Source organism: Schistocerca serialis, chromosome 1 (assembly GCF_023864345.2).
Source record: "Schistocerca serialis cubense isolate TAMUIC-IGC-003099 chromosome 1, iqSchSeri2.2, whole genome shotgun sequence".
NCBI classification, from domain to species: domain Eukaryota; kingdom Metazoa; phylum Arthropoda; class Insecta; order Orthoptera; family Acrididae; genus Schistocerca; species Schistocerca serialis.
Window position 1 is genome coordinate 931,714,937 of NC_064638.1, and position 25,347 is coordinate 931,740,283.

General features: G+C 37.6%; 1 protein-coding gene across 1 annotated transcript in view; it reads left to right on the forward strand.

Moving 5' to 3' along the window:
- LOC126449497 (mitochondrial sodium/calcium exchanger protein-like) overlaps window positions 1–24,692 on the forward strand; it is a 160,871-nt gene extending 136,179 nt beyond the window's left edge. Inside the window, exons 7-8 of the mRNA XM_050091020.1 lie at window positions 24,497–24,601; window positions 24,688–24,692. Coding sequence (XP_049946977.1) covers window positions 24,497–24,601; window positions 24,688–24,692 — 110 coding nt within the window. The remainder of the gene's footprint in view (window positions 1–24,496; window positions 24,602–24,687) is intronic.
- Window positions 24,693–25,347: the final 655 nt, after the last annotated feature.

Here is a 25,347-nt window from a genome sequence, read left to right on the forward strand (position 1 = left end):
TCATTCGATTGCTACCACTGACTAATTTCACTAAAAAAAAGTAAATGAATAATAATAGAACTGACAGATAAAACTACGACTGACTAATATGATTATTTTCATTTGGTTGCTCCCATATACTGGTTTCATTCAGAAGAATGAATGAGTAGTCCTACCAACTGGATGGCTGTTTTCATTCAGTTGCTCCCACAAACAGGTATCGCTCAAAAGGAATGAGTGACCAACATACCGAATCGATTGTTTTCATTCAGTTGCTACCACAGACTAGTTTCACTTAAAAGAATGAAGAATAAGTGAAAGCAAGATGGCGCCTACTGAAAAGTGAAGTGACACAATGCTCATAAATGGGCAAAAATTAAATAGTGCATCGTGTAAAAAGTGTCAGAAATGGGTTGTAAAAGGAATCTTGTGTTTTAAATGCAACTTTTGGCTCCATGAAAGGTGTACGGAAATATGTTTAAAATTTGTTAGTGGTGATATTCAGTGGTCGTGCCTAGACTGTATGCAGGATGAAAAAGTGAAACTAGCTTCCACTGTGAGCTCACAGGAAGACATTATCAAAATCCTATGTAGTGACATTCACACTTTAAAAGCAGAACTACGAGTGCAGAAGCAAGAAAACTGTGACTTGGAAAGCTGAAGAAAATGTTTTTGTGAAATAGCTGAGACGAGTGATGAAAGTAACATCAAAAACATGCGGATTGATACATCTGTTCAAAACAATGCACCTGCAACACCTACGGAAGAAACTAGCACAAAATCCATAAAAACTCCAAATAAATATAAGTGGACAATTGTAACATACAGAAAAATGAACTCAAAGCATGTCAGTAATGATAAACTGAACGAAAACAATGATTTCCTTGTTATAGGCGATTCTCTGCTCAAAAACGTGGCAGTGCCAAATTCCACAATAGACGTTCGCTCAGGTATCAAGACCCATCAATTGAAGAAACATTTTAACAACATATATAACTCACAGGATGATTCAGCAGAGGCCTCTCAGAAGAATTACAAGGGGTTCTTCATCCACATAGGTACAAATTCCCTTAGAAGCAACACTGAAGAGGAATTGTAAATGAAACAAAAAATTTAATTCGATCTGCCAGAAACATCTACAAGACGTCTAGAATTGTAGTGAGTGGTATTGTCTACAGAAGATCTGTGAGTGACAGTTGCCGTATATAGTGAGAATAAACAGTGATATAAACAAAAGCTGTAATGATGTGAGAGCTGTGTACATAAATCCAAATAAGTTCTTAAACAATAAATGCTTGGGTAAAGATGGTCTTCATTTAAACAGATTAGGATAAAAAATTCTTAGTAAAATGTTTGCTCATACTTGTGAAATTCTGAATAATGTGGGAAACTTATAAGGAATGGTGGGGATGAGAAACAAAAATGGCAAGATTGAAATGATACCCAAGAAAGAAAATACTGCTTGAAACCATAAACAAGAAAGAATGTTCCTACATAATGCACTGGAATATAAACGGTCTAAGTGATGACTTTCAAAACGAAAGTCATAAAAGGGACTAATTACAAATAATTCTTTCAGAGTGTAAAAATATCAAAGTTATTTGCCTCAATGAACATTGGCTTACATGTGATAATATTAAAATTCTTAACAAAATCGAAAATTTTTAAGTAGCAAACAGATTTTGTAGACGTGAGAAATCATGTGGAGCCTCTTGCATACTTACTCATTCTGTTATTAAATATGTAATAAGAAATGATTTTAATCATTTGAATGAAGCTAGTATATTTGAGAGCTGCTGTATTGAGTTAAGGGATCTAAATATTATAGTAGTTTCTATTTATAGATGACCAGAGAAAGCAGCAATTGAAGCTTTTCTGGCCAAATTTCAGTGCCTTCTTGAAAATCTAAACAAAGAAAAAGGAAAAAAGGTTGTAATAGCTGCTGACTTCAACATTGATATCCTAGGTGAAAGCAATGATGTGTCCAAATTCACTGACCCAGTAAAAAGGTTTTGGCTTCAAAGTAAACGTTAAGCAAGCCACTTGGGTAAATGCACAGTCAGCCACCTGTATTGATAATATCCTAACCAACTATGTATTTGAAGATGTCCATAAATTGTCTTAGATCTAGGAATCTCTGACTACTCTGCATTATTCACTGAACTACCAACAATTAACAAAGAAATGCCATGTAACGGAAGCTCTAAGAAAAGAAACTTCAATGAAAAAAATTTAACTGTATTTAGAAATAAGTTAAGAGAGACTGAATGGCTTTATGACAGCTGTATTTCAGGTAGTAGTAACTTTGACAAATTTTGAAGCAGTTGTCTTGGGGCGTTTAATGAAACTTTTCCACTTAGAACCACATATAACAAAATCACTGGCAATGTTAAATGGATAAATCTGGGTATAAAAATTTCTAGTATGAGGAAGAGGCAACTACATAATGAACTGAAATATAACAAACACAGGTATTTTACTGAATATGTTAGAAGTTATAAAACTACCTTCAAAAAAGTTGTGAAGGCAGCCAAACAAATGGCAAACAATAAGCTCATTTCACAACATAAAAGTAAAACAAAGGCAGTGTGGTCTGTTGTCAAATCAGAGTTAGATATTAGAATTAATAGAAATGAAGTATCTAAGATTAAAGTAAATGAGAGCCTTATTGTAAACCCAGCTCAAATATCAGAGTGTTTAAATGAATTCTTCATAAATGTGGCAAAGTCAGAGGTTGATATAGTGGAGTATCAGAGTAAAGTAAACCCCTTTGGACTCCAGTAAGAAGCTGAGTATCTCACAGATTTTAAAAAAGTATCAATAAAGCATGTGGAAAATATTATATTATCATTAAAAAATAAAAACTTAGCTTGGTGGGATGGTATACCGTCTAAAGTGCTTAAAGCAGTGTATCACATAATAGCACCACCACTACCTATAACAATTTATCAATCTTGTGAACAGGGATGCTTTCCTGATGTGTTGAAGTATGCCGGAGTCAGACCTCTGTTCAAGAAAGGGTTGAGGGAAGACATAGGAAACAGTTGCACTATTTCTATTCTTCCAATCTTGTTGAATGTGTCTGAGAAAGTAGCTGCAAACCAGATACAAAATTTTATTGTAAAAATGATATTATTATAAATAATCAGTTTGGATTCCAACCAGGAAAAAACACCCTGGATGCAGTAAATAACTTTATTGAAAAGATATGCAAAGCACTCGACCATAGGAGTAAGGTTGCTGGTATTTTCTGTGATCTTACTAAACCTTTCAACTCTGTAAACCTGCCTTGCTTATCTACAGATTCGATAAATTTGGGATTAAGGTCAATACTCTCAAATGGCTTACATCGTACCTGCAGAACAGGATTAAAGGGTAACTATAACTTCAAATGTGGTGAATGAATTATTTTTCGAAGTGGAGTACTGTATTACAAGGTGCACCTCAAGGCTCCATTTTGGAACCAATCTTGTTCCTATTCTATGTAAATGACTTATCCACAAGTATCAATTGCCCACCAGTTCTGTTTGCAGATGATACTTCTGTTTTAATTGAAGATGGTGATACAGAAAAAATTCCAAGCTTCATTGTGAGTGCACTGGATACCCTAGAAAACTGGTTCCAGTTAAATGGGTTGAGACTGAACATTGCAAAAACCTATATGGTACATTTCCAAACCAAACACTCAAAATGTGCAGAGCTTAAAACACAATGCAATAATGAACTTATGGAGGGAGTTAACAGTGTCAAATTCCTAGGACTAAATGTGGACAGGAACTTGAACTGGAAAAAAACATATTGACTCCTTATCAAATAAACTAAACAGTTTTGCATTTGCAGTGCAGATACTTGCAAATTCTACCAACATGTGTACATGAAAAATAGCATACCATAGTTCTTTTGAATCTGTAATTAGGTATGGTATAATTTTCTGGGGAAGTTCAAGTAGAGTATCTCGTATACTGAAACTTAATAAAAGAATTATCAGATACATGTGTACTGCACAGAAAACAGAATCCCGTCACCCATTATTCTGACAACTGCAAATCCTAACTGTACCCTCCGCATACATTTATGAAATTATTATTATCTTCCTACACAGCAGGCAAAAATTATTTGAGGAAAATCATTTTAACCACACATACAACACAAGAAATAAAAATAATTTTATGCTTCCCACACACAAATAGAAATTATATGAATGGGCTTCACGGTATATGGGGATGACAATATATAACAAATTAATGGGCAAAAATATATTTAATGTTAAGCCAGAGATCCTAAAAATAAGGCTACATCAGATTCTGGGGGAGAATTGCTATATTCAACAGAAGAATTTTTAGAGGATGGCATGATAATTTGAGCTAGGGTAATTTAGTGTTAGATTTTTAGATACTATTTTTATTATTGTTATTATTATTATGTCTACCTATTGTGTATATAAAACAAAATTGTATTATTATTATTATGCTATATGTAAACATCAGCTTTCTATGTTTATGGTAAATTTTACCAAATTTCTGATGTGTCTCCTGTACCTGAATCAAATGATTTTGATTATGTATGTCATAAGACTAATAAACCACAATTCACAAACACATGTAACCAATTGTTTTCATTCAGTTGTTCTCATCACTAAGGCAACAGTTACAAAGCACTCTGTTGCCAACATGATAGTAAACTGCAACATATGGCGGTGAGCATCTGCTGCTTCTGGGTTCCTATGCTCTCTTTGTGATTTAAAGTGTTTCTCTGTCTGTACTTTTTTTTAAGCCATTGGGGTATATTGTGTTCATCAGCTGATGATGTGAACAGGTTAGTAATGTGTGTTTCAAGGCAAAGTGTGCCATAAAGAAGAACACCTAGAAACACATTTGCCAGTTTCAATGATGTAGAGGATAGGAAAGGGATTACAGTCTGTGGACAAGGCCATGATTGCATGTGCAATGTGCATCAGTACTTTGAACAAGAGTTCAATAATGATTGTCCAAGTTTAGATGTTTCAAAAGTCATGGGCTGAACAGCCACTGCAATTAACATTCACAGGTCTATGGTGCTCCAGATTGTAAATGAGAAAGAAAAGAAGAAAGATAAGGACAATAAACCATTACCAGGTCATTCTCCTCTGGAAAAACTGGGAAATAAAAGTTATGACCGAAAGGTAACCAAGATGGACACAATCCAGCAGGATGCAATACACTGGCATGTATATGGTTATTATCAACACAAAGAGTTCCCTACATTAAACAAACTTCTTTTACCCTCAAACTAACCGAGATGTTTAATGGGAATAAGTTGGATCCTTGAAAGTTCCTTCAAAAGCTTGGTTTCTGCCATGAAAAGTTTTCAGCTTGCAATTTTATGATCCAAATAAGTGACCCAGTGATGTAGAGATGATGGTATCTTTGTGTGGTGAGGAACATTTCATTTGACAACATCATGTAGCTAAACGAGCCGTGTTAATTTGTGTCACACATTGACAAAAGGTAGAATGGACTACATAGTTGAATGAATAAGAGAAGTACTGTTAGAAAAGACAGACAGGGAAAACGTCTTTCACATTGGCTTGGCTTGTACTTCAGTCCAAAGCATTTGTTAATGTTTCATTCTAGAAAGCAAGGTGGATTGCCTTGAGGAAATGAATGCTTCCATTTTGTTGGGAATATTTTCCATTTTGCTGCTGCAAAATATTCCCCCGAATTCAACAGTTGTAATAAACAATGCATCATACTACTCTGTTGTTTGGACAAAGCTCTGACAATGTAATGGATTAAAGAGGTTACTTTCTCTAGATGGAGTGAAATACTCCATCAGAAAAAATTATACTTTACACAAATAAAGCAGAATAATAGAACTTGTAAAGCTTTGCAACCAAGAAACTCCACGCTACCAGGTCAAAAAACTGTCTCTGGCAAAAGGGCATAATATAATTTATATCAGAAACATAATATAATAATATAATTAATAACAGAAAATATTATGGAATGAAAATTAACACAAAGAAAACAAAAGTATTGGCACTAGGAGGAAATAAAGAAATAAAAATTATGCTGAAAGGAGAAATATTATAAGAGGTGCAAAATTTTAAGTATTTTGAAAGCAGGGTAGGCACCAACTGGAAGAGTAGCACAGAAATTAAAACAAGGATAGAAATAGCAAAAGGGGCATTTTATAAGAAAAGGAGAATTTTCTGCATCATTCTGGACAGAGAACTGAGGGAAAGACTCATAAAATGTTCTGTATGGTGTGTTCTTCTGTATGGTGCTGAAACATGGACCTTGAGGCAGAAAGACAGAGCAAGGCCGGAGGCTTTTCAGATGTTGACATGGCTGAGGTTGGAAAGAATAAGTTGGATGGGCAGAGTAAAAAATGAAGAGGTACTGAGAAGAGTGGGAGAGAAAAGAGAGTTACTAGATGTAATAAAGAGAAGAAAATGGAAATGGATTGGGCATGCATTAAGAAAGAATGTTGGACTGATAAAAACAGTTTTAGAAGGTTATGTAGAAGGGAAAAGGAAGTGAGGAAGGAAGAGATTTCAGATACTGGATGACATGATGGATGGTACAACATACAGCCACCTTAAGAAGGAAGCAATGGATTGCAGAAAATAGAAAGGCAAAGGACCTGCTAATATAGCAGAAAACTGATGATGATGATGATAATTAAGCTTCCTCCATACCATGCTGTTATGGCTTTAGTGAAAGGGCTCAAACAAAACATTACATGGCAAGAAACAATAAGAAATTTAATCTCAGTGAGGTGTGGAAATTCTGATGAAAGAAGCCACTAGGAACGTTTTATCTCACAGGACTGCTCTCAAGTTATGAGTCACAGCTAAAGTGTAATAAAAAACATGGACTAATGAAGGTTGGTGACTCCTGTCAGCATCAGGACAATGATGATTTTTCCCATGGGGTTGCTCTGTGTACACCATGAACAGTAGTATGTATAAAATATTCATTGATGTATTAGTAAGAGCGTAGTCACAAAGTTTTGAGAAAAATATATTTTTGTGAAAATTGATTTTATAGACAAATCATCAGTCTCACAGGTCTGAGCTATTTTTTAACCAAGCCTCAACATTCTGTATTTCCTATGCAAGAATACTATGGCCACTGTATATTATAAAACATTAATTAATATTTAGGGTTCTAATTATTATTAATGTTAATTTACAAAAGTTTGATATATAGACTGATGACATAGTGTCTTTTGATAAAGTCTGTAATTACTGTGGAACAAGATTCAGAACATAAAGAACAGATACTAAACATACCACATACATTATTATGGCCTATTACAACACTACATGGTCCACATTATCATCATTTTCAGTTAGCACATTCTGTAACTTGTGGTTCAGATAAAACTGCCAATATAGCTTTGTTTATGAACTACTACTACTACTATTATTTCTACATTCATGCTGTAGATTCTAAATTAATGTCGGCAACTTGAGATAACCATTGAGGAGCCTACAGATACAGAAAAAACTCATTGAAAAGGTGTCAGCAGCATGCACGCATGCCAGATTATCAAAATTGGTGATGAAGTGCTTCAGACACTAATGGTTCTCAGCACCTCACATAGTATTTGAGTTTTTGATTATGTTGTCTTCATGTCTAATTGTCAACATTTCATTATTTTAGCAGTTTTATGATAGTACAATTTTTTCCCAAGCAGTTTTACTTATATTGTAAGACTGCTTCATTGCTATGCCATTCACCTTTTTCTGCTGGAATGAAATTTCTGTTTCCTAACTAGATGCATTTTTCCCCAGAAAACTGTAGTTGCTTTATAAAAGAGGTTCACATCGTGCCTGGCTGTATTCATACTTGGCAGAAGTTTCAGTATAGCAGTATTTCCTGTTAATGCGATGTTTTAAAATCATCTTGCATTCTCTGATGGGACACCAGTAATCATTCTTCCACAACAATGTTGAACAGAATTTGTTCCACTGTTTGTTAGACTCTTTACTTTGTAAACAGTATCCAACTTCCCTTGTGATGGCTAATTTTAAAGGAGTTATTTAAGGCAATTCATCACATTTCATTTCAGTCAAATGATTCTTTTTAATTTTGGAAAAGTTGAATTTAGATAATCTGGCATTTGGAAAGAACAGTAGCCAGAATAATGAAAATCAATGTAGGTGTAATTAACATGCACTATTACATTTATTTGCTGGTTACTGTATGATATATTTTGGGGACCTTGCATATCTTGTGTCTGAGTTACCATATTTATAAAATTATATGAAGTCAGCATGTCAGTGAGTTTATACGATCTGTAATTGCATCTGTATTAAAGTCACCAGATACAAGAAGGTTAATGTGGTGTCTTCTCTCAGCAACTGAAAATGGCAAAAGTAATACACCTATATAAAAAAGGTGATCATCAATGTATGGATAACTATAGGCCTGTGTCTCTATTGTCAGAGTTTTCGAAAATTATTGAAAAAGTGTTCCTTTCAAAACTAATTACATTCTTCAACAAGAATAATATTATTTCTGGATGTCAACATGGCTTTAGACCACAGCGATCAATTGAAACAGCCACTTTTAATCTGATAAACCATGTCTTAAATGCAGTGGATAACCACAGAAATATCTCAGATTTATTCTTGGACCTAACAAAAAACTTTTGATGTGATTGATCATTCTATACTCCTGAGGAAGCTTGAATGGTATGGTGTAAGAGGTATGCCAAATCAGTGGATTAAATCATATTTGGAATATCGCTCTCAGGTTTCTGAAATTAAGTACATGGAAGGAAATGAGCTCCAGGTACACCTTTCAGAACCATGTGGACTAAGTCATGGTGTTCGACAGGGCTCCATTTTAGGTCCCTCTCATTTTTTGGTGTACATTAATGATTTCCCATCACACGTTAGGGATTCTGAACCAGTACTATTTGCAGATGAGACCAGTCTATTGATTGAAGGGAATAAAGAAGAAAACCTTACTGCATCTGCAAAAGATATTACAAAAGGAGTGTCTGAATGGTTTACCAGAAACAGGCTAATAGTTAATCCCCACAAAATGGTACTCATGAATTTCCACACTGATCAAAATAAAAATCTAGCACAACCTGTAGTATGTATAGATAACCAAAACACTAGTACTGTCAATGAAACTAAATTTCTTGGGATTCATATCCAGGAAAATCTTAAATGGAGCAGTCATATCACATCGCTAAATTCAAAACTAGAAAAAAAAAAATGAGCTATGTAGTAAGAATTCTCTGCAACAATACTAGTGCAGAAACAGTTAGGGCTGTACACGTTTCTTGTGTGCATTCAATACTGAAGTACTGTATCATTTTCTGGGGAAATGTACACCAGGCCATGGCAGTTTTCAGGAAACAAAAGGCAATTATAAGAATAATGAAACAAGTGAGCAGCAGAAAACCATGCAAACCTTTTTTTAAAGATCTAAAGATCCTACTCCTTCCCTGCATTTATATACTGGAAGTAGTCATGCATGTAAAAAAAAGCATACTGAGAAAAGAAAACCTTTTTCCTCAAAACAAAAGTGTCCATAATTACAGTACCAGGTCAGACAGTGACATACATGTTAACCATTGTAACAACTCATTATGACAAAAAGGTATATATCATGCAGGAACAAAGCTTTAGAACAGATTACCAAGGCATATAAAATCTCTTCCTGAACTACAGAGCTTTAAGAAGTCTGTGACAGCCTTCCTTCTGAAAAACTGCTACTATTCAATCTCACAGTATCTTATGCAAGAAAAAATGTAATTTGTATCTTTAATTATACAAATAAGTTATAAATATACAGTATTTCAAAAAGTTGTAATTATTAACTGTATAGATCCAATTTGTTATAAAAAATGAAATAATGTATGTTTGATGTTTGAAAAATCAATAGCTAAACAGGTTTTCTGCCCAATATCCTGTGTACAATATATGTACTGAAAAATAGATTTTTATGGACAAATAAATAAATAAATAAATATTAAGACCAGTCTGACCTACTACATTGTTAAGTCTATCCATGCAGCACTGTACATCAGCATTTGGTGGGTAACGTCCCTCGCCTCATAACATATAACTAACTAAAATATTTGCCTATTACTGTGGAGCACAATGCCTGCCATTTCAGTTGTTCTTTTTTTGGCATTACTGACTAATAAACGAGATTTTAATCACATCTGTGTGTACATGAATGTAAACTGCCTCACTGTCACCCTAATGGTGCTTTTTCCTGTAACTACCAGCTAGTGTGTAAACATCTTACTTGTGATATATTTGCCGGCTGAAGTGGCCGTGCAGTTCTAGGCGCTGCAGTCTGGAACCGCGAGACCGCTACAGTCGCAGGTTCGAATCCTGCCTTTGGCATGGATGTGTGTGATGTCCTTAGGTTAGTTAGGTTTAACTAGTTCTAAGTTCTAGGGGACTAATGACCTGAGAAGTTGAGTCCCATAGTGCTCAGAGCCATTTGAACCTTTTGTGATATATCATTTCACTGGTTTTTAGTGCATGTTCAGTTATTACTAAAACATGTGATGAGTGTATCTCAACAAATAATTGCAGTAAATAGACTTCGTTTTTGATTTACTGCACCTTTAGATCATCATATTGAAGGGTGTTATCCTTTCTTGTTGACTTATCACACCTGAATGAGTCACATTTCTTGAGTGACAAATTGCTACAGTAGTCTACTGTATTACCAGTGTCTTTAGAACATTATTATTTTTTAATTTCAATGCCTAGCTTTTTGTCAATTGTACAGATCTCAGGCACATCTGAACCACATACCTGAACATGTGTCCCATGGCTTTTTACCCAAAAACACCTTTTGTATAATCTAGGACAACTTGGTCATATGTATCACCAAATTTATCATACAGTCCTATCACACGAAAACTGGTGTTAGTGACCATGATGCAACTGTGCCAACAATGATTACCAAAGTACAAAGGACAACTAAAACAAGCAAAAAGATGTATATATTCAGTAAACTGGATAAAAAATCAGTAATGTCTTATTTCAGTGAGAAACTTGAAACTTTCAGCACGTGGCCCAAGTTTAAAGGAATAGTTGACCACATTCTGGATAGATATCTACTCAGTAGAGTGGTTGATAGTGGGAGAGAACCTCCAAGGTATACGGTCACTATAAAGAAACTTCTAAAGAAACAGAGATTACTGCATAATAGGTGTAAAACAAAGCATAGGTCTATAGATAGAAGCTGAATGAAACACATTTGGCTGTCAAGAGAGCAATGCACGATGCCTTCAATGACTACTGTAGCAAAATATTGTCAAATCATCTTTCACAAAACTTAAAGAAATTCTAGACATTTGTAAAGGCTGTTAGTGGTACCAAATTTAGTGTCCAGTCCCTAGTGAGACAGGAACTGAAATAGAGGGTACAAATCAAAATATGAGATGCTTTTAAATCTTCCTTTACTAAGGAAAACCTAGGAGAATTACCCAATTTAATCCTCATACCAATGAAAAGATGTGTAAAATAACTATTAGTGTCAGTGGTGTTGATAAACAACTGAAATCATTGAAACTGAACAAAGATCCAAGCCCCAATGGAATCCCTGTCAGGTTCTATACAGAATTTATGGCTGCATTAGCCCCTCTTCTCACTACAATCTATCATAGATCCCTCAAACAAAAAACCATGCCAGTTCTTGGTAAAATACACAGGTAACGCCCATCTACAAGAAGGATAGTAGGACTGATCCACAAAACTACTGTCCAATTTCATTGACATTAATTTGTTGTAGGACCATAGAACATATTCTGAGCTCGAACATAATGAGGTATCTAGAACAGAGTGTGGACTTCAGAAACATCAATCATGTGACACCCAACTCGCATTTTTTGCACATTACATACTGATAGCTTTGTATCAAGGCAACTAGATACATGCAGTATTTCATGATTTCTGAAAAGCTCAGTACTAAACCTACAATTATTATCCACAGCATGATAATATGGGGTATCAAGTGAAATTTGTGACTGGATTGAGGACTTTTTGAGACAAGGGACACAGCATGTTATCTTGGATGGAGAATCATCGTCAGATGTAAAAGTAACTTTAGGTGTGCTCCAGGGAAGTGTGTTGGGACCCTTGCTGTTCATGTTGTATATTAATGACCTTGTAGACAATAATAATAGTAAATTCAGGCTGTTTGCAGATGACACAGTTATGTATAATGAAGTACTATCTCGGAGAAGCTGCATAAATATTCAGTCAGATCTTGATAAGACTTCAAGATGGTGCAGAGGTTGGCATCTTGCTCTACATGTTCAGAAATACAAAATTTTGCACTTCACAAAATGAAAAAAAAAAAAAATTTGGTCTACTAAAGAGACTGCTAGCAAACCACTCATGCAAATCTTCCTAGAACATTATTGAAGTCTGTGGGACCCATATAATGTAGGACTAAGAGGGAATATTGTACATACACGGAGAAGGGCAGCACAAATGGTCACAAGTTTGTTTAATCCAGGGGAGAGTGCCACAGAGATACTGAAGGACTGAAATGGTAGTCTCTTGAAGACAGATGTAACTTTCCTGAGAAAGTCTACTAACAAAGTTTCAAGAACCAGTTTCAAATGACTACATTAGGAATATACTACAAACCCCCCCCCCCCCCCATGTGTCACACACACAGGGATCATGAGGATAAGATTAGAATAATTACTGCATGTACAGAGGCATTCAATCAATCATTCTTCCCACACTCCATATGTGAATGAAACAGAAAGAAACCCTAATAACTATTAAATATGATGTACCCTCTGCCATGCACCTCAAGGTGGTTTGCAGAATATAGCTCTAGATGTAGATGCAGATGTAGATCTAGATAACTAGCTTTGCCTTTCTCTTTCTATTCAAGTGCCAACCATGGTTTGTATCTCCATCATGGCTCATATTAGGTATAGTTACTCTTCGTCTTATTTCTTATTTAATGTATCTGTCTTATGGCAGGTTTCAAATGGAGGCTTTCCATCATGTCCTGTTCTGAGCATCTTCCTTTGTGTGTTTTAATGTTCATCCTATTCTGATACTGTCCACCATTCCAGTTCTCTTCCTACAGCTTCCTGTCATGGTTTGTATCTCCATCATGGTTCATATTAGGTATAGTTACTGTTTGTCTTATTTCTTCTTTAATATATCTGTCATATGGCAGGTTTCAAATGGAGGCTTTCCATAATGTCCTGTTCTGAGCATCTTCCTTTGTGTGTTTTAATGTTCATCCTATTTGATACTGTGCACCATTCCAGTTCTCTTCCTACAGCTTCCTGTCATGGTTTGTATCTCCATCATGGCTCATATTAGGTATAGTTACTCTTCGTCTTACTTCTCCTTTAATGTATCTGTCTTATGGCAGGTTTCAAATGGAGGCTTTCCATCGTGTCCTGTTCTGAGCATCTTCCTTTGTGTGTTTTAATGTTCATCCTATTCTGATACTGCCCACCATTCCAGTTCTCTTCCTACAGCTTTCTGTCATTCCTTCCACTTTTCCCTCTATAATTTTTTCTTGCGGACGATTACTACGTGATAAAGATCCCAGCCAAGATTGTTTCCTCTTTCTTATAGGTAGTAAGTGTAAATAATCAAGTTCATCACACTGTTTTTGAGACTCTGAACTGTAACGCCTTATTTCTTTATTAACGCATGACCATTGTGGTAATTCTTGTCACACTGGCATGTTTGTAATGACAATATTTGTGTGCTATGGAATTCTGGCAATAACTTCCTAAAACCATCAAGTGCTGCCTAGCTATAATTTTTATTGAAATTATTGCTACCACTTATAATTATGACATGATTATCTTCTTTCAGTTGTCATGTTCCTGTAGTAATATTTTCAACTGCTGCTTTTGATTGCACTAGGTTTAACTTACAATGAATGCTATGTGCACATATATTCACAGACATGGGAGGAGAGGCCTTCTCTATGACTATCAGCTTAATGTAAGGATGTTGTGATGACTTTTGGTGTTGGAATGTTCTTATTTGAACTTTTGATGTTGCATTTTGTTTTGTGTGTGTTGGTTGTTCTATCCCAATCAGAATCTAGCCCCAGAAATTTGTTTGATGATGGTATCACTGCTGAATGTTATATAAAATATGAAGAATGCATGGCTGGATGTGAGAGAGGTCATAATAACCCTCATAGTGCCAGGATAAATAAGTACATTCTTCTTGTGCTTACTAATATGTTTTCTTCAGCGCATGCTACATTTTCTGTGAAAAATTACCATCAACATCTACACTGTCATGGTTCAGATGATATTTGCAATTGATGTTTGTTTGCTTCTTTTTGAGCTGTTGATATTTCATCACAAGTTCTTGATATCTGAGGTTTATTGTAACTATATTGTCTATTACAGCACTTATTATCTTTCTTTCCTTCTGTACTGTGTGCATTATTTCTTTTATCACACCAGTAATATCATGCTGTCAGAATGTCTAATGATGTGTATCATTACATATTTCACATTTACTTTGACACACTTCTTGTGATACAACTCAAATAATGTGATACATTTTTGCACCTTTTTTTCATTTTTCAGGCATGATTATCACTTTTTAAAGAAAAAAGGTCATTACTCAGTACCATTTTGTTACTATTACAGTGCATTGTCATTTAAAATGATGTGCAAATAAATAAAAGAAGAATTGTAGTATGTCCCATTAATTTCTAGTGCCATTTCACCAATCTGAGGGTAGCAATGTTCAGTAATGATCTATATAGAGCCGACAAAACTTGGATGGTTTTCATTAGTGTATCCTGAAGTTTATTTTACAAACTGACATTCCTATCTTGCATTTATTCCTGGAGGTAGCAGAAGTAAAGGATCATAAGGCATAACAAATTGTGGAAGAGCCAGTGCATTCTTCATCTTATCAGAGGCACACGCTGTGACTACTGGACATTTAAAGGTCTTTAAAAGAGATAGAGGAACTGGCCAGTAGTTACCTCAGCTCAGTACAGCCAATAGATACGCTAAACAGAACAGAAAACTTACATTCCTAGCTTTCAGAACTTTGTTCCTTCATCAGGGAGGAGAGAGGGGAAAAAAAGGGATGAAGGGAAAGTGAATTCAGTTACTCACAACCCAGCTTATGAAGCAACAGGGAAAGGTTAAACAGGGAGGGTAGTAACGATGGAGGCATGGTCATCAGAGGGAAGCCAAAGATATTCTACTGTAAGTACGGTGCCAGCTGCAAACCAAAGAGGATGCATACAGAAGTAAAGAGATATATCGTATAAAGATAAACAAAACTACGTAGGATGAAAAGGTGCGTGAATGGCTAAAGAGGAAAGGGAAAGAGGAGAAGATTGAAGAGTAAATGGGAGTGAGGTTGGTTAACGTAGGTTCAGTCCAGGGGGATGGCGGGATGAAAGGATGTGTTCGAGTGCAAGTTCCCATCTCCGCAGTTCTACATCTACATCTACATTTATACTCCGCAAGCCAACCAATGGTGTGTGGCGGAGGGCACTTTATGTGCCACTGTCATTACCTCCCTTTCCTGTTCCAGTCGCGTATGGTTCGCGGGAAGAACGACTGTCTGAAAGTCTCCGTGCACGCTCTAATCTCTCTAATTTTACATTCGTGATCTCCTCGGGAGGTATAAGTAGGGGGAAGCAATATATTCGATACCTCATCCAGAAACGCACCCTCTCGAATCCTGGCGAGCAAGCTACACCGCGATGCAGATCGTCTCTCTTGCAGAGTCTGCCACTTGAGTTTGCTAAACATCTCCGTAATGCTATCACGGTTACCAAATAACCCTGTGACAAAATGCGCCGCTCTTCTTTGGATCTTCTCTATCTCCTCCGTCAATCTGATCTAGTACGGATCCCACACTGATGAGCAATACTCAAGTATAGGTCGAACGAGTGTTTTGTAAACCACCTCCTTTGTTGATGGGCTACATTTTCTAAGGACTGTCCCAATGAATCTCAACCTGGTACCCGCCTTACCAACAATTAATTTTATATGATCATTCCACTTCAAATCGTTCCACACGCATACTCCCAGATATTTTACAGAAGTAACTGCTACCAGTGTTTGTTCCGCTATCATATAATCATACAATAAAGGATCCTTCTTTCTATGTATTCGCAATACATTACATTTGTCTATGTTAAGGGTCAGTTGCCACACCCTGCAGCAAGTGCCTATCCGCTGCAGATCTTCCTGCATTTCACTACAATTTTCTAATGCTGCAACTTCTCTGTATACTACAGCATCATCCGCGAAAAGCCACATGGAACTTCCGACACTATCTACTAGGTCATTTATATATATTGTGAAAAGCAATGGTCCTATAACACTCCCCTGTGGCACGCCAGAGGTTACTTTAACGTCTGTAGACGTCTCTCCATTGATAACAACATGCTGTGTTCTGTTTGCTAAAAACTCTTCAATCCAGCCACACAGCTGGTCTGATATTCCGTAGGCTCTTACTTTGTTTATCAGGCGACAGTGCGGAACTGTATCGAATGCCTTCTGGAAGTCAAGAAAAATAGCATCAACCTGTGAGCCTGTATCTAATATTTTCTGGGTCTCATGAACAAATAAAGCGAGTTGGGTCTCACACGATCGCTGTTTTCAGAATCCATGTTGATTCCTACAGAGTAGATTCTGGGTTTCCAAAAACGACATGCTACTCGAGCAAGAAACATGTTCTAAAATTCTACAACAGATCGACGTCAGAGATATAGGTCTATAGTTTTGCGCATCTGCTCGACGACCCTTCTTGAAGACTGGGACTACCTGTGCTCTTTTCCAATCATTTGGAACCTTCCGTTCCTCTACAGACTAGCGGTACATGGCTGTTAGAAGGGGGGCAAGTTCTTTCGCGTACTCTGTGTAGAATCGAATTGGTATCCCATCAGGTCCAGTGGACTTTCCTCTGTTGAGTGATTCCAGTTGCTTTTCTATTCCTTGGACACTTATTTCGATGTCAGCCATTTTTTTTGTTTGTGCGAGGATTTAGAGAAGGAACTGCAGTGTGGTCTTCCTCTGTGAAACAGCTTTGGAAAAAGGTGTTTAGTATTTCAGCTTTACGCGTGTCATCCTCTGTTTCAATGCCATCATCATCCTGGAGTGTCTGGATATGCTGTTTTGAGCCACTTACTGATTTAACGTAAGACCAGAACTTCCTAGGATTTTCTGTCAAGTCGGTACATAGAATTTTACTGTAGAATTCACTGAACACTTCACGCATAGCCCTCGTTACGCTAACTTTGACATCGTTTAGCTTCTGTTTGTCTGAGAGGTTCTGGCTGTGTTTAAACTTGGAGTGAAGCTCTCTTTGCTTTCACAGTAGTTTCCTAACTTTGTTGTTGTACCACGGTGGGTTTTTCCCATCCCTCACAGTTTTACTCGGCACGTACCTGTCTAAAACGCATTTTACGATTGCCTTGAACTTTTTCCATAAACACTCAAGATTGTCAGTGTTGGAACAGAAATTTTCGTTTTGATCTGTTAGGTAGTCTGAAATCTGCCCTCTATTACTCTTGCTAAACAGATAAACCTTCCTCCCTTTTTTTATATTCCTATTAACTTCCATATTCAGGGATGCTGCAACAGCCTTATGATCACTGATTCCCTGTTCTGCACTTACAGAGTCGAAAAGTTCGGGTCTGTTTGTTATCAGTAGGTGCAAGATGTTATCTCCACGAGTTGGTTCTCTGTTTAATTGCTCGAGGTAATTTTCGGATAGTGCACTCAGTATAATGTCCCTCGATGCTCTGTCCCTACCACCTGTCCTAAACATCTGAGTGTCCCAGTCTATATCTGGTAAATTGAAATCTCCACCTAAGACTATAACATGCTGAGAAAATTTATGTGAAATGTATTCCAAATTTTCTCTCAGTTGTTCTGCCACTAATGCTGCTGAGCCGGGAGGTCGGTAAAAGGAGCCAATTATTAACCTAGCTCGGTTGTTGTGTATAACCTCCATCCATAATCATTCACAGGAACTATCCACTTCTACTTCACTACAGGATAAACTACTACTAAAAGCAACAAACACTCCACCACCGGTTGCATGCAATCTATCCTTTCTAAACACCGTCTGCACCTTTGTAAAAATTTCAGCAGAATTTATCTCTGGCTTCAGCCAGCTTTCTGTACCTATAACGATTTCAGCTTCGGTGCTTTCTATCAACGCTTGAAGTTCCGGTACTTTACCAACGCAGCTTCGACAGTTTACAATTACAATACCGATTGCTGCTTGGTCCCTGCATGTCCTGACTTTGCCCCGCACCCGTTGAGGCTGTTGCCCTTTCTGTACTTGCCCAAGGCCATCTAACCTAAAAAACCGCCCAGCCCACGCCACACAATCCCTGCTACCCGTGTAGCCGCTTGTTGCGTGTAGTGGACTCCTGACCTATCCAGCGGAACCCGAAACCCCACCACCCTATGGCACAAGTCGAGGAATCTGCAGCTCACACGATCGCAGAACCGTCTCAGCCTCTGATTCAGACCCTCCACTCGGCTCTGTACCAAAGGTCCACAGTCAGTCCTGTCGACGATGCTGCAAATGGTGAGAGTTCCGAGGGACTGGTGTTGGGTGGGAGAAGCCAAATGGCACGTACGGCGTAGCAGGTTCCTAGGTCCCTAGAATTATGCTGGAGGGCATGCTGTGCTACTGGGTATTGGACATTTCCTAGGCAGACAGTTCGTCTGTGCCCATTCATGCGCTCAGCCAGTTTTGTTGAGTCATACCAATGTAAAAGGCTGTGCAGTGCAGGCATGTCAGCTGATAAATGACATGTGTTGTTTCACATGTGGCCCTGCCTTGAATTGTGTATGTTTTACCAGTAGTGGGGCTGGAGTAGGTGGTTGTGGGGGGATGCATGGGACAGGTTTTTCAGCAGGGTTGGTTACAGGGGTAGGAACTGCTGAGTAGAGAAGGTGGTCTGGGAATATTGTAGGGTTTGACAAGCATGTCACGGAGGTTAAGGGGGCGACGAAAGGCAACTCTGGGTGGTGTGGGGAGAATATTGTCAAGGGATAATCTCATTTCAGGGCTTGACTTGAGAAAGTCATATCCCTGGGCGTAGTAATTTGTTAATGTATTTGAGGCCAGGATAATATTGGGTGACAAGGAGCATTGTTGTTGGACAGGGAGGAATGTATTGCTCGGGAGATCTGTTTGTGGACAAGGTCTGCAGGATAGTTGCGGGAGAGGAAAGCAGTGGTCAGGTTATTGGTGTAAACGTATCTGCTCCAGTGACGAGTCCCTCATCAATTACACCAATAACATGACCAGTGCTTTCCTCTCCCACCACTATCCTGCAGACCTTGTCCACAAACAGATCTCCCGAGCAATACATTTCTCCCTGTCCAACAACAATGTTCCTACCCCCCAGACCACACAGAAGCATCGCCCTTGTCACCCAATATTATCCTGGCCTCGAATACATTAACAAATTACTCCGATCAGGGATATGACTTTCTCAAGTCAAGCCCTGAAATGAGATTATCCCTTGACAATATTCTCCCCACACCACCCAGAGTTGCCTTTCGTCGCCCCCTTAACCTCCGTGACATGCTTGTCAAACCCTACAATATTCCCAGACCACCTTCTCTACTCAGCAGTTCCTACCCCTGTAACCAACCCTGCTGAAAAACCTGCCCCATGCATCCCCCCACAACCACCTACTCCAGCCCCACTACTGGTAAAACATACACAATTCAAGGCAGGGCCACATGTGAACCAACACATACACAATTCAAGGCAGGGCCACATGTGAACCAACACATGTCATTTATCAGCTGACATGCCTGCACTGCACAGCCTTTTACATTGGTATGACAACAACTAAACTGGCAGCGCGCATGAATGGGCACAGACGAACTGTCCGCCTAGGAGATGTCCAATACCCAGTAGCAGAGCATGCCCTCCAACATAATTCTAGGGACCTAGGAACCAGCAACACTGTACGTGCCATTTGGCTTCTCCCACCCAACACCAGTCCCTCGGAACTGCGGAGGTGGGAACTTGCACTCCAACACATCCTTTCATCCTGCTATCCCCATGGACTGAACCTACATTAACCAATCTCACTCCCATTTACTCTTCAGTCTTCTCCTCTTTCCCTTTCCTCTTTAGCCATTCATGCATCTTTTCATCCTACATAGTTGTGTTTATCTTTATACTATATACCTCTTTACTTCTGTATGCATCCTCTTTGGTTTGAAGCTGGCACAGTACTTACAGTAAAATATCTTTGGCTTCCATCTGACAACCATGCCTCCATCCTTACTACCCTCCCTGTTTACCTTTCCCTGTTGCTTCATAACCTGGGTTTGTGAGTAACTGAATCCATTTTCCCTTCATCCCTTTTTTCCCCTCTCTCCTCCCTGATGAAGGAACAAAGTTCTGAAAGCTAGGAATGTAAATTTTCTGTTCTGTTTTGTGTATCTATTGACTGTACTGAGCTAAGGTAAGTACTGGCCAGCCCCTCTATCTCTTTGTTAGTATTTATCTAAAAACAAAGATGATGTGACTTACCAAATGAAAGTGCTGGCAGGTCGACAGACACACAAACAAACACAAACATACACACAAAATTCAAGCTTTCGCAACAAACTGTTGCCTCGTCAGGAAAGAAGGAATGAGAGGGAAACACGAAAGGATGTGGGTTTTAAGGGAGAGGGGTAAGGAGTCATTCCAATCCCGGTAGCGGAAAGACTTACCTTAGGGGGAAAAAAGGACGGGTATACACTCGTGCACACACACACATATCCATCCACACATATACAGACACAAGCAGACATATTTAAAGACCTGCCAGCACTTTCATTTGGTAAGTCACATCATCTTTGTTTTTAGATATATTTTTCCTACGTGGAATGTTTCCCTCTATTATAACCATATCTTTGTTAGTATTTGTTTCACAACTTTGTATGAGATTTTCCATTAATCATGTAAAGGTCTCTGTAAGATGTGCATCTCCCAACAGACAGTTTCTTACTTCTAATTCTGGAATAAAGAAATATAGGTATGTAGCCTTGCTCACATATAGATTTAATTTACCTTATGTTGTCAACTTCAGTTTATGCTGAATTGCTTCATTATGAGTATGTTCATCTTATTTTTAGATGTCAGAATCAATTTCATGCTGTGAGAGACATTTCTTTTGACTGATTTAGTCTTTGCAATCATGACATACATAATGTCTCCTCAAATATTTCCATTGTGTTGTGAAATTCTTCTGCAAATAGTAAAACACTATTGAAGCAATGTAATATGTTAGGAAGACCTTCTACAGTTACCTCTAAATGACATTTCTGCACCATAAACTGGATATTTTGGACAAATAAACCCATATGTCGATGTATTCGATATTGGTGTCTGCCCAATTTCTTCTTCAATTAATAAGCAGATATAGACACTGCTAATATCCTTACAATGGAATATGTTTTTGTTTCTGTTAACTAAATAAGTTATGATGTATTGAAACAGGATGTTCATCAGTGATGTTACTTGGATTTAAAGGTGGTGTATAGTTCTCAGTAATATTTAAATTTTCAGTTTTGGTTGAAAACTATAAATGCTGTAGACTTAAGTTTGACTTTTTCATATTATTTCATTTCCGTATTTATGCTGAAGAGCTAAAGGTACATGCAAGAAAGGGAGGTGTAACTTCAAGTTGAAAGTGTGCTGTGACTGGAGCAACTACTAAATTTCTGATACAGCACTAAATATACCTCCATAATTAATAACTAGTTGTTTCAGTAGCTCTATTTGAGTCAAATGTAAGCAAATTTTCACAGTATTCTGTGTATGGAATTTTGTTATAAGAACAAAATAATTAACCAAAATTAGTTTCTTTTTTGATTTGAGCATATTATTATTCTCGAATCAGATACATACAAATTTACAGTAGCCATACACATCAATAAATATGTACATATGTATACACAAATTGTATTTATATTACATGTGCCCAGTACTTTGCAACCTCCAAGGTGCTTGGAGTGGCTTGAAGGAGATCAATCTTCATGCAGGATGTGGGGCACAAAAGGCACTGGAGCATGTGGCTTGTGGTTTGTTGTTGTCCTCAATCACAGGATGTATCTTCTGTTATGAAGCCCCATCTCTTCAGGTTGTCTCTGGATCGTCCAACTCCTGATCATAATCTGTTTAAAGATTTCCGCACCAGCCAGCTCTCATTGTGTCCAGGTGGGAGTTCTTCAGCTTCTGGCATCTGCAGGTGAGGTGTTGACTTCTTCCATAACTCCAGCCTTGCCTTCTCTGGTGAAATGGTGAGCTTCTTGGATGTTCTCAGGAAGCTCTTTCGCGATCTCAGCCGTAGCTGTGGTGGATTAAGTATTTGAGCATAGAAGGATGTCTGATAGTTCTTTAAAAACATAAAATTTAGGTTTGTGTGTTCTCAAATTGATTGTGGTGTTTAATGGATGGTATTCAAAATAATCAATTAGATGACCAGCATATCTACCAAAGTTTGATCTATAACTTTGGTGTGGCTTTTATCTATGTCCAGTATTTGTACAAGATAAGAGTTTGTGTTAAAAATTCATGAACTTTAAAGTAAACCTATGCTTTAGTTTTATTGCCATATCCATCATACTCTAGCTGGTTGCCTTTCATCATGTGAAAAATATATTTCAAATCTTTTTTTTTTTTTCAAATAAAATTAATATTTATAGTCTTTATTTTGATTGGCTTTTTCTTATAGTTTCATATAGAAAATTTATGGTCACTTAATATAATTGATATGTAGCCCCATGAAGTTTCAGCCATGGATCATTACTAGCTAACTATTCCCATGTGTAAATATGAGGGCTATCCACAAAGTACATTACGTTTTGGAATTAAAAATAAATAAATTATTGGAATTTTCTTTATTATATACAGATGAAAGCCACACTTAAATACTAATTTTCTACATAGTTGCCATTTAAATTAAGGCACTTATCGTAGCGATGGATGAGCTTGGAAATTCCTTCGTCGTAAAATTCGGCCACCTTCGCCTTCAACCATGTGGCTACCTCTCCTTGAAGCTGTGCGTTGTCATCAAAACGCTGCATAGCCAACCACTTCTTCATTGCTGGGAATAAGTGGAAGTCGCTCGGTGCCAGGTCGGGACTGTATGGCGGATTAGGAGACAACTCCCACTTAAAAGATTCGAGAACTTCACGAGTGGCATTTGCCGTGTGGGGCCGGGCGTTGTCATGAATCAGCAAGATCTTTGAGCCCAACTTTCCCCTGCGCTTGTTTTGTATTGCTCTTCTGAGCCTGTGCAGAGTTTGGCAATACCTTTGAGAGTTTATTGTAGTGCCTCTTTCCAGGAAATCCACAAAAATCACACCTTTTCTGTCCCAAAAGAAGTCGCCACGTGGTTGAAGGCGCAGGCGGCCGAATTTTACGACGAAGGAATTTCCAAGCTCGTCCACCGCTACGATAAGTGCCTTAATTTAAATGGCAACTATGTAGAAAAGTAATATTTAAGTGTGGCTTTCATCTGTATATAATAAAAAAAATTTCCAATACTTTATTTATTTTTAATTCCAAAACGTAATGTACTTTGTGGATAGCCCTCGTATCTTCAGTTTTATGGTATGTCCATGTTATGTGCTTGTATTCAAAAGGATATGTGTAGTGTAGTTTACTTTCCTTCTTTTCTCTGCCCATTTAGGAAGCTTGTTCATATGCTTGGTAGTTTTTACTTTCTTGTGTTTTCTTATCTTTCAAAAACATCTTTTCATAAATCCATAGTGTTATTTCTTGAGTTACTAGTGTTACAAATTTTATATAAATCCCTTCATGAATTTGGGCTTATTTATTGATATTCCAAAGGTTAAACAGCATGTCTTCTATATTTCTTGTAGGTCTTCCCCCTGTCTTATGTGGTATCCATTTCTTGTAGGTCTTCCCCAGTGGCATGTTATATTTGTAATTTTTTTAACATGTTTTCTTTTTGGATGTGTGTTCCACTGCATTGGATTATGAGACTTACTACCTCATGAGACAGAATGGCATTCAGGAACCAGAAAGTACTCTGCATTACGGCATAAAAAGAATACTTTATATCCATGAGGCAAATGTAAAATTTCATGAGAAATTTAATCTATAATAAGAAAGTGACTCTAGGCCCAATTCCGGTTATTCATAAATAAATCATTGCTGCATCTGAAATGATACTAGTTGCAGTGCCTTTCTCATAGTTATGAATAGAGAGGAAAAATGTTTATAAATTTAGTTTAGGAATGGTCTTTACAAAAAATGGCTTATAAGACAGTGTTATTATTGTTTAAAGATTTATTTTCTTTGATTTACCCATTGCTAATATTCGGCTGTTTTCACTGAATACTTAGCTTCTCTCTGAGCTCCCAACAGAAGGAAAAACTTTTAAATTACCTTCTGTGATGACCATGCATGTTCAGTTAAATTAAAACAAAGTTCTGCTAGTAGCCATATTTATCACTGAAAAAGTGCATCTCTAATTCAAATATATCTCTATATTGTTCTATGCAGTGTCAGCAATGACTCCTGAAGAAAGGAGGCTAATTGAAGCATTTCAGAACAGTAGTGACAATTTAAACAGGGAGGAAGAGGAATCTCAGAATGATACTCGTGCAGGTAAGTTACACTTGAAAATAAAATGGATGTAGTGCTCTGGCAAGATTTATGTGATTTCAGTTGTTAAACAACAAATTGTGTTTTAGTTTAGTTATTTATCAGCCTGGGGAAATTAGATCAGATCCAAAATGCTGAACTAAAATTTTTCACATTTTGGACCTATAGTTTTAAATTTTATCATGCTAGATTACATCTACATCTACATCTACATCTACATCTACATCTACATTTATACTCTGCAAGCCACCCAACAGTGTGTGGCGGAGGGCACTTTATGTGCCACTGTCATTACCTCCCTCTTCTGTTCCAGTCGCGTATGGTTCGCGGGAAGAACGACTGTCTGCAAGCCTCTGTGCACGCTCGAATCTCTCTAATTTTACATTTGTGATCTCCTCAGGAAGTATAAGTAGGGGGAAGCAATATATTCAATACCTCATCCAGAAACGCACCCTCTCGAAACCTGGCGAGCAAGCTACACCACGATGCAGAGCGCCTCTCTTGCAGTCTGCCACTGGAGTTTGCTAAACATCTCCGTAATGCTATCATGGTTACCAAATAACCCTGTGACAAAATGCGCCGCTCTTCTTTGGATCTTCTCTATCTCCTCCGTCAACCTGATCTAGTTCGGATCCCACACTGATGAGCAATACTCAAGTATAGGTCGAACGAGTGTTTTGTAAGCCACCTCCTTTATTGATGTACTACATTTTCTAAGGACTCTCCCAATGAATCTCAACCTGGTACTA